This window comes from Eucalyptus grandis, chromosome 6 (assembly GCF_016545825.1).
Source record: "Eucalyptus grandis isolate ANBG69807.140 chromosome 6, ASM1654582v1, whole genome shotgun sequence".
In the NCBI taxonomy this organism is placed as follows: Eukaryota; Viridiplantae; Streptophyta; class Magnoliopsida; order Myrtales; family Myrtaceae; genus Eucalyptus; species Eucalyptus grandis.
The window spans coordinates 35357571-35366854 of NC_052617.1; the positions used below are offsets into that span (position 1 = coordinate 35357571).

The 9284-nt window shown below is 43.0% G+C and overlaps 2 protein-coding genes across 2 annotated transcripts; one reads left to right on the forward strand and one right to left on the reverse strand.

The window, feature by feature from the left end:
- Positions 1-303: 303 nt before the first annotated feature.
- LOC108960259 lies at positions 304-2403 on the reverse strand. The gene has a single exon (XM_039314522.1). The coding sequence runs from the start codon at positions 2401-2403 to the stop codon at positions 304-306; it is 2100 nt and encodes a 699-aa protein (XP_039170456.1).
- A 3614-nt stretch (positions 2404-6017) lies between these two features.
- LOC104449397 (disease resistance RPP8-like protein 3) lies at positions 6018-9284 on the forward strand. The gene is made up of 2 exons (XM_010063535.3): positions 6018-8767; positions 8990-9284. The coding sequence occupies exons 1-2, from the start codon at positions 6050-6052 to the stop codon at positions 8996-8998; spliced, it is 2727 nt and encodes a 908-aa protein (XP_010061837.1). The 5' UTR covers positions 6018-6049; the 3' UTR covers positions 8999-9284.

The following is a 9284-nucleotide window of genomic DNA, read 5'->3' on the forward strand; positions in this document are numbered from 1 at the left end:
AAAGAGGAAATGAAAGTCATAACTTCTTGGCGCGTTTTCAGGATTTTATCTCGTGAGACAAAATTAGTGAAAGAAGGCATAATGATGGCCTTAAGTCTTTTCTGAAAACTTAGATCAGCAACTAAATTGGCTCACATCAGCCACTAAATAGCATTTCACATCGACTGATCACCTGACCTATACGCGATAAAAGTGCATATACATAAGCTCGCATCTGTGTTATTTTATCTGCAAGACTCTATTTAAAGGCAACCGAGACGGACCAAACCCGAATAAGGATTTGTCATTACTCGGAATGAGGGTCTATCTCAAAATGAGCTGAGCAATGGCCTGGCCTTGGGTCATCTTGAAATGATCAGTCAGGCCAAAGTGAGCCATCATGAGCCAGACATGAGTCAAAAGCTCACCCCCTCGCCTCAGCTGCCTGGCATGACCATCCCCTCTGCATTGGCTCGCGGCGTACATCAATATCTTCGTCCAGAACTTCGCGATCGTTTCCCATTTCTTTCGTACTTCCGTCTCTTTGAACGCCGCCACGATCCTGCATCCGTCGAACAACACGGACTTGCTCTTTCCGCCCTTCACTTGATTCGGATGAACCTCAGTTCTCACCCGTAGCAGCATTTTGGAAGCTTCCTGAAGATACGGGTTCATTTCATTTCTCTTCCCTCTACTGATCACTAGATTTTTAATCCACTGATAGGGCTCTCTATTTGATTTGGAGTTGGGTATTCGGTGATCCTTGAAGAATTTAAAGGCCTCGGCAAAAGTGTCGCGGAGCCTTATTTCTCCGATTCCACTGGGTAGCATGAATGGGTACACGACCAGAAGATAAAACATGTACCTGGAGAGAAGCTTGCTCACCCAAATATCATGGAGAACGGATTCTCTCTCTTGATCCGAGTAGTACAATAGTTCGGTGCCGATGTGCCAAATTAAGACAACCTGGTCAAAATCCCCCTTAGTGGCCCACTCAGCTTTAGGGACATGATAATTATCGACTAGCTGAGCAAGAGAATTGTCAATATTCATGGGAACTGGGTCGTGTTTCTCCTCCACGTTGGCAAGTTCTTCCTTGACATGATGGAAGATCCATTGCCGAATCTCGCCGGACATGTCTTCATGGAGGGTGTAGTGATACTTTTCTAGATCCTGATTGATCTTCAAGAACTCAAGCATATTGTGGCAAACCAAAGGCCTCTCTGTAGTGCAAAAGCTGAGAAAGCTGAATTGGGCAATTGAATGTGACCACCTAGGTTGTCTAGGCAATCTTACGAAGTTCACAGCACGTCTCAAGGCACTGCTCTTGTTGCGCTTGCACAACCAAACGTCGCTCCAATCTGAGGAAACCAGCATCAAAATTGAATAGGTCTCGCAGAAAACAATGACAGCCAGCAACAAGTAAGTGATGAAAAGATCGGACCACGGGGGTGACTTCTCCACCAAAGAGAAGAGCACCAGCACCAATAGAGTGGACGAGAATGTGAACGAGCGGAGGCTGAGTCCCCGCTTGGTGTAAAGCACCATCGCCTTTGTGTGGAGCATATCGTAGATGAACCCGAGCTCGATTTCAACAATCCTAAAAGCTTTTTCACGATCTATCACCTTGAATATGGACTTGCTAGTATTCTTCTCATCATGGCTGAGTATCAACTCAACAAAGAGGCACTTGAACATCTGAAGCAGGCCATAGGCTTTCTCAATGTCCTCAGAATCGATCACGGAGGATGGATCGTCACCACTACTACAAACACCCTCTGGCACTTGGTCCTCAATCACCTTGTCCGCCACAACATAATAACCTTCGTCCTGCTTCAAAGTGTACTCCTCCATGAAGCGGGGGTAATTTGGGCTTGGATCAGGCGGGGGGAGCATCGACCGCTTGAGCTTGTCATGGCTCGCCATCCAAAGAGCACACACTCTCTCCCCGTACTTGATGAACCCGACCAATGCCATCACCGACGAGAGATATGAGAGACAAGTATTTGTCCATGCAATGAAAATGATATATGCCGTGGCTGATGTTTGAACCGCTAGGCTGAGGCAATGCCTGAGCCAGAGTGCATTGTCCTCCAGAGAATAGGAAGTGATTGTATCAGGGCCACCCAAGAGAAGCAGAAGCAGGGGGGACCAGAATGCGAGCAACTGGTCATTGCTGTCGAGGTGACCGCCAGTTTTCTCCCTCACTTGTGCGAGCTTGTTGGAGAGGACGCCGAGGGCTACCGTGGTGAATGAGTCCGAGGTCAAGTACGAGGACCAGACGACAATCCTGAGCATGAGATTGTGGCTGGACTTCCTCTTGTGGCCGAAGAGGATGAGTAAGATTTGGACCGCCAGTGTGAGCACCACCATGGCTCTTAGCTCCCAGAAGTTCCAAAATTTCCCCCAGGAACGCTCCTTCATTTATGAGTGGTTTTCTGATTATCCGAGAAAGAGAGGGATGAGTTGGTGATGAAAATTTGGAAGTTAGTTCGAGAGAGGGAGAGGGGGAGAGAGAGAAAGAGAGAGAGGAAATGTGCTCACCGGGATCAGTTCACCCAGCTGGACTTTAAATATGCTCCAAGCATATGTTCACTCTATGATTTAAAGGAAATGGGCCTCAACAGTCAACACGTCGTGATCAAGTTGAATTCCTTGCAAATTGAAAATGAGATTGCGTTTTCTCGTGACATTCGATGCGTCTTAATCCATTGATAAACAGGGCGGGAGAGGCGTGAGACGCGTGGTACCCGACCTAAGTGTCCTTCAGGGTGACCATGCTTAAAAAGTAATCTATTTTCATTATAAACTAAATCGGACTGGGCGGGCGGAGGCGAGTGGACCGGGCCTGAGATGAGAATTGCTTTCCGAGGCCCATCTATTTCGCTCCTTGGCGCGAATGGACCTAGCAGGCCCAACAGACCGCCCGCCTTGCGAAGTAAAAAATGATTATTGATTTAAAAAGTAGGGCTGGATTGAATAGCTTTTATTGTGCCACATCATCCAACTTATATTACATACATGTTTATTAATATCTTCTTCTATTACGAGCCGAGTTACTGATGATCGACGGGTGATGAGTTATTACGCATGGGTTTGCGCCCCAACTTTTTCTATTTTTTCAGTAGGTTGATTTCAATTTTATGTTGGGTATATTAACAACGACGAATGTGCAATGCATGTGCAACCCATTGGACTCCGACAGAGCCAAAAGTAGAGTTTGAAGCATATGGACAATTTATTCCATGAGTATGTTAAAGAGAAAATACTCTATAAAAGCTAGAGGAGCGAATGGGATTAGATACTCCAGTAGTCCTAGCCGTAAATGATGGATGTTAGGCGTATCACGTTATTTCTATTTTAAACTATTCAATAGTTGACAGCTGTCCGGACAGGGGTCCACGTCATCCCAATTCGAACCCAGCACACCGGCGGAGGACAGGACACCTGATTGCGAGCATGACTTCTGTGGAGAGAGAACCGCATACTTTTGCTTTTTATATTCTTCCTTTTTCTAGTGCAAGATTAACGGACCGAGAGATGCCGGCGGTCTCAAGCTTGGTCCATTTTCACGTTTCATTCCCCAATATGGAAGGGAATCTGAATAGAGTTCCCGAGTCACATCTGTTGATTTCCACTATAAGGTGCTCAACTTTAGGAAGTGGTGATGATCATTACTCTCCTTGGAAGAACTCTTTCAACGCCAACTATGCACATAGTCTATAAATGGAAGTCTAAGGAAAGAATGCACAGGTACAGGTTTTAGAACAGGTCGTACACGGATTATCACTGCTTTCATAGAAAGTCCTTATCATCTTTTCTTTGTAGGAGAAGAAAACAATCCCCAGAATTTTGGAATAGTACAAGTTTGCCCAATTAAACTGTTACACATTTTCTCCTCAAATTTTCTTTATTTTTATTTTTTTTACAGCCGTTAACCCTTCATTATTTTTTCATTAGCACATGCAATGCACAGAGGTAAAAATGTATTTCCATATCATTTTTCTAATAAAATCCCTCTTTGCTTATGGATTTCTCTTGAATAATAACTCTCTATTGCAAAATTGAAACTTTAGATTACCTAATGAAAGAAAGCTCAACCAAATGAAATTTTTTTACTTAAAAACATATATACAAAAAAACAATAGAAACAATCAATAATGATGATCTGCGTTTAATTTTGAAAGAGATGCTTGAAGGACATGGGGCATCGGTCTTCATTGGAAAGATTGTGATCCTCACTAAAGAATGAATAACAAAAATAGGGAGAAAATGATTATTTTCTATGATCTTTGCGTTTGCTTTGTTTCCTTTTTCTCAATGCATTCTTATTACCAACTTTACACATAATTGATGGCATATGGCACGTTGTCTCAAAAGATGATATACATTGTCTCTTGAAATGCGATCCGTTCGCAATTGCCCTTGTTTTCACCCCCCCAAACAATCGCCAGATCTCTTGCAAGCACCATGAAGCAGTTCTTGTTTGACTCTTTGTCAAACTAATTTCTTAGCAATAACATAATTCAAAAAGTTGAGAATAGTGTGAAATTTCTGTATATAAATCCATGTATCATAATGAAATTTACATTAGCCTATTTATAGGACTTATAAAACGACTATCTAAGGTAGTATATATCAATTAATACATGCACAATCAAAGAAGATATACGTACAATCTTGAAAAATATAGATAATCAACGGTAATATCATAATTGTTTCTGATATAATATCCACCTAAACTCAAGGTGACTTCAAATAGGTCAAGTGAAGTTTGAATCAATATTGAACAATGCCATGAAAACTTGTTTCTTTAAGAACGCCGCGTGACATCGGGCTTGGTAATTTTGCGGTGGGGCGATGTGTCAAGTAGCGTCTTCCAAATCTGCCTCATTTGAAAGTGGCGAGTCTAGTGGTGAGGTGGTGTGTCAGGCAGCATCTTCAAGATCTTCCTTGTCTAAAAGTGGTGTATCTAGTTATGGCGTTAGCTTCTCGAAATGATGCACACAAGGTCGATAATTGGAGGAGAGACAACAATCAGTCAATGTAGCTGGCTGCGAAATAGTAATTGAGCAATGTTGCCTATATGGCTAGCATCTTAGCATTAAGCAGTCTAAACGGTTGGCTTGGGAAGATAGATACTAAGCAATACGGCCTATGCGGCTGGCATTGAGAGAAAGCCTTCTTTGTGAAAAAAAAAAAAAAAAAAAAGGCTTGACTAGACGATGTGGCCAATGAAATTAGTGTCGAAACATGACAATTATGGAATAGACTTGATTGAGTGTTTCCTCGTATGAGACTTGTGGGCTAATCTAGGCAAGCAATTTTCATATTGGTCGCAGCCCCTATTTATTAGAATTTAAAAAAGAATAACTAATTTAAGAAGATTTTTACTCAAAAAAGTTAGTTTGACACCAACTTCACAACTAGCACAATCCAAGCTCTATCAGGCTCGGTAGTTCTATGTAGAAAATATCATGCTTTTCAATCAACGGTTGGGAGCAATGATTTTAAGGCTCGATACTAGCCTAAAATCTTTGATTTTGTTTATTGGTACTGTAAAAATATAGTTAAGTAACTCATTCCAAGTAGAAAATACTCAATAAACAATATTTTGTGTATTTTGACTTTCGTTGTCTGTTTATAGGTGTGGTGGTAAAATAATATCTCGTGTAAATTTTTTTTACCCTTTTAGTAGAATAATGTTCAATGTATTATCTTTCTTGAGAAGCCGATGACTACCTCAGTAGCTAACTAACATGCTTTTATTCGATATGCCTTTTGGAAATAATATTTTCTCTACGTAGGCTAATTATCTAATTCCTATAAATAAATTATAAATAAATTATGATTATCCTGATTAGTATATTGAAAGTCCAAGTATCCTAATACACGATGAAAAACATTTCCCCGTACGTACGTCTCGAATTTCCTGGATCCTTGAACGGTAGAAACGGACATCTGTAGTCCAAACTAATTCAATTGAAATAAGAACACATAATCTGCCCGTTGCTCGTGCCTCATAACCCACACACCCACACGCGCGCGCACAAAAACACAGAGAGACTCCATGGCTGCCGAAGTTCCAGCTTTCCTGCTCAAGCAGAAGCTTCAAAATCTGCGAGATGACGAAACGATCATCTATCCGAGGCTCAAACATAAGATCAACTCCTCCATCGTCGCTCTGCAACAGCTGCTGAGCTCCTCCGACGGCACAGACGTCACCAACTCTATGGCCTTGCCCTTCATATACAGTGCCGAAGACGTCGTCGACACGTACCTCCTGAAAAGAATGCAACAGCGACGCAAAGACTTCCTGAAGACACACCATTTGTTCCAGTACTTGGCTCCTCTATGGAGCCAAAAGGACTTGGGCAAAGGGTTGAATAAGTTCTTGAACGATCTCAAGGCCTTGCCTTCTCATTCTTCTGAGAAGAACAATCAAGAAAGCAGAGTTCTTGGCAAGACCCAAGAAAAGGATCGCTGTTTAGTGAATACAGGGCGGTTTCGTCGCTGGGATTCGGTTGCTCATCTTTTGGACAAGGACTCAAACATCGTTGGTCGGGTATCAGACATGGCCCAGATGGTCTATCAGTTAATGGGCCCACAAGAAGAAGAAGCTTTGAGAGTCGTTTCCGTTGTCGGACCAGGAGGCTCAGGTAAGACCACGATGGTGAGACGTGTTTATAACAGGGTGGATGTGAAGAGGCACTTCGGTTGCTGTGCTTGGGTCTGTGTGCCCAGAGAACTTGTGTACAGGAATGTTGTTATGAGCATAATAGAACAGGTTAGCATAAACAGGTTGAATGATGTGGACCACATGAATGATGATGTTCTTAGTGATATGCTTTTCAAGGAGCTGATTAATAGGAGGTATTTGATTGTTTTGGATAATGTTTGGGATGCCGAGGCCTGGCACAGGTTGACAATTCCATTTCCGGACTCAAAAAAGGGTAGCAGAGTGATTCTCATTTCTCGTGATGATAAAGTGGTGAAATTGGCCGATCCATGGAACCTCCCGATGCATATCTGCAGGTTAACTAACGAGAACAGATGGGAATTGCTGTTGAAGCAAATGAAGGAACAGGAAGGTGGCCTGACTGAGCACAAGGACGAGATCATGGCAAAGCTCTGTCATGGTTCACCTCTGGGAATTCTTCTTTTAGGGGGGATTCTTTTGAACACAGAACCAAGTGAATGGTCCAGAAAAATAGACAAATTCCCATCTTCTTGCGAAGACGAATCATCCTTGCCGGACATCTTGGCCTTGAGCTACCAAGAACTACCTCCTGAATTGAGGGCGTGCTTTCTTTATATGGGTATCTTTCCAATAGCATCTGAGGTATCCGTGCGGAGGTTATTGTGGTTATGGATTTCCGAGGGTTTCCTCGATGGATTGCTGGGCAAAGAAAGAAAGAAGTGGGAACCCGAAGATCTCGCAGAGTTTTACTTCCAAACACTGGTTAATAGAAACTTGATCGAGGTCACGGAGTGGAAATTAGATGGATGCCCAAAAATGTGTCGAATGCCGGGAGTGATACATGAATTTTTCTTTCCAAGATCGGTGGATTCAGGTCTTTTCCACGTTCGAGAGAACTCAAGCTTTAGGATGTGCAGACCCCCTGAAAACTATAAAATTCGGCGCCTCGTGGAGTATTCAAGAATAAAAAACTCCCTGGATTCTTTCCATGATCACAGGCTCCGCTCTTATGTATCTTTCATCTCCGCATCAAGGGGCATGGCCAATAGAGAGATAGGTATGTTTCTCAAGAATGTTATTAACAAAGGAGGCTTTGGATTGTTGAAGGTTCTTGACCTAGAAGGCGTGTACAAGCCCATGCTTCCTAAGTCGATGTGTAATCTGCTGCTTCTACGGTTCTTGAGCTTAAGGTCAACTGTACTGGATTCAATCCCGTCTGCCATCGGCAATCTCCCATGCTTGGAAACTCTGGATTTGAAGCACACTAATGTCACCACTATCCCAAGTTCCATTTGGAAGGCGAAGAACCTCCGGCATTTATACATGAACGGGGTACGCATTGATGCATTTTCCCGTAAGGCATCAAAGGGGTCTCTGACTAACCTCCTTTCATTGAGGGGGCTCTATGTAGGTGACAAAAAGGCCGTGGTCAACAGACTAGATCGATTAGTGAACCTCCAGAAACTGGGGCTCACCTGCCACGGAAACTCTTTGAAAGCAGTAGCTAAGTGGATCGAGCAGCTGTCTAATCTTCAATCTTTGAAGCTGAGATCGACAGAGAAGTTTGGTGAACCATCAAATCTAGAGGTGATATCCATGGCTCAGCATCGCAACCTATGCAATTTGTATTTGCTTGGTTCGCTGCCCATCCCCGCCAACCAGCTCTCGGGAGTGCTCCCATCATGCCTCAGGAAACTCACTTTGTCCATGTTAAATCTGGAGGAAGATCCGATGCCAGTGCTGGGCCAGTTGCACGATCTGAGCTTCCTTAGGCTATTTGCAAATTCCTATGTGGGACCTCAGATGACATGTGTTAGTGGCGGATTCCCTAAGCTACGCATGTTGAAACTCTGGATGCTTGGCAAACTTGAGCACTGGACCGTGCAGGAGGGGGCTATGCCCCTCCTTCAAGAACTAGAAATCAGGCGATGCATCCAATTGAATAGTCTAGATGGACTTGAGCATTTGCGAAGCCTGAAAGAATTTGTTTTAACCGGTATGTTGCAGGGTTTTGTAGAGAAACTCGGGAGGAGCAGTTCGGATAAAGTGTTTGTCACAGTAAATGAATGGAAATTCTCTCATCATCAGGTAAAACTTTCTTACCTTTAACTCTCAATTTGCATCTATGTCATGCTCCACGTCATGAATTCTTAGTCATTGTCTACAATTATGTTCTTGTAGATATGCATTTATCCCCATCTCAAGCCAAATGTAGATTAAAGAGCCACTTAGTTACATAAAGGGTGTACCTTTCACGGTCATTTTCTACCAAATCATCATGCTAATACTCTAAACAATCTTCACGTGCAGGGTAAATGAATCATCAAGGAATCAAATGTTCAAGATGAAACACATAGTATGCAGTCATAAATGTCCGTCTCTTAGCAAAAAGCATGCAGTATGAGGCTAAGGAGCTAAGTTTCCAGAGCTGTTCACTTCCAAGATTTGGCCCTATCTTATGAAGAATCTTCCTACCTAAGGAGATTACGACAGTGGCGAGAACGTGGTGCGAGTGCCGTGTGAGTAAGTGTGCCGGGGTGGGCTTGAGAATCGAGTTTGTTAGTGATTTGTATAGGGTGAACTCAATTAAGAGTGTGTCATTGTA

What these genes read in the sequence shown, in the direction of transcription:
- LOC108960259 (XM_039314522.1), bottom strand. Translation starts at nt 2,403, where the DNA reads ATGAAGGAGCGTTCCTGGGGGAAATTTTGGAACTTCTGGGAGCTAAGA.
- LOC104449397 (XM_010063535.3), top strand. Translation starts at nt 6,050, where the DNA reads ATGGCTGCCGAAGTTCCAGCTTTCCTGCTCAAGCAGAAGCTTCAAAAT.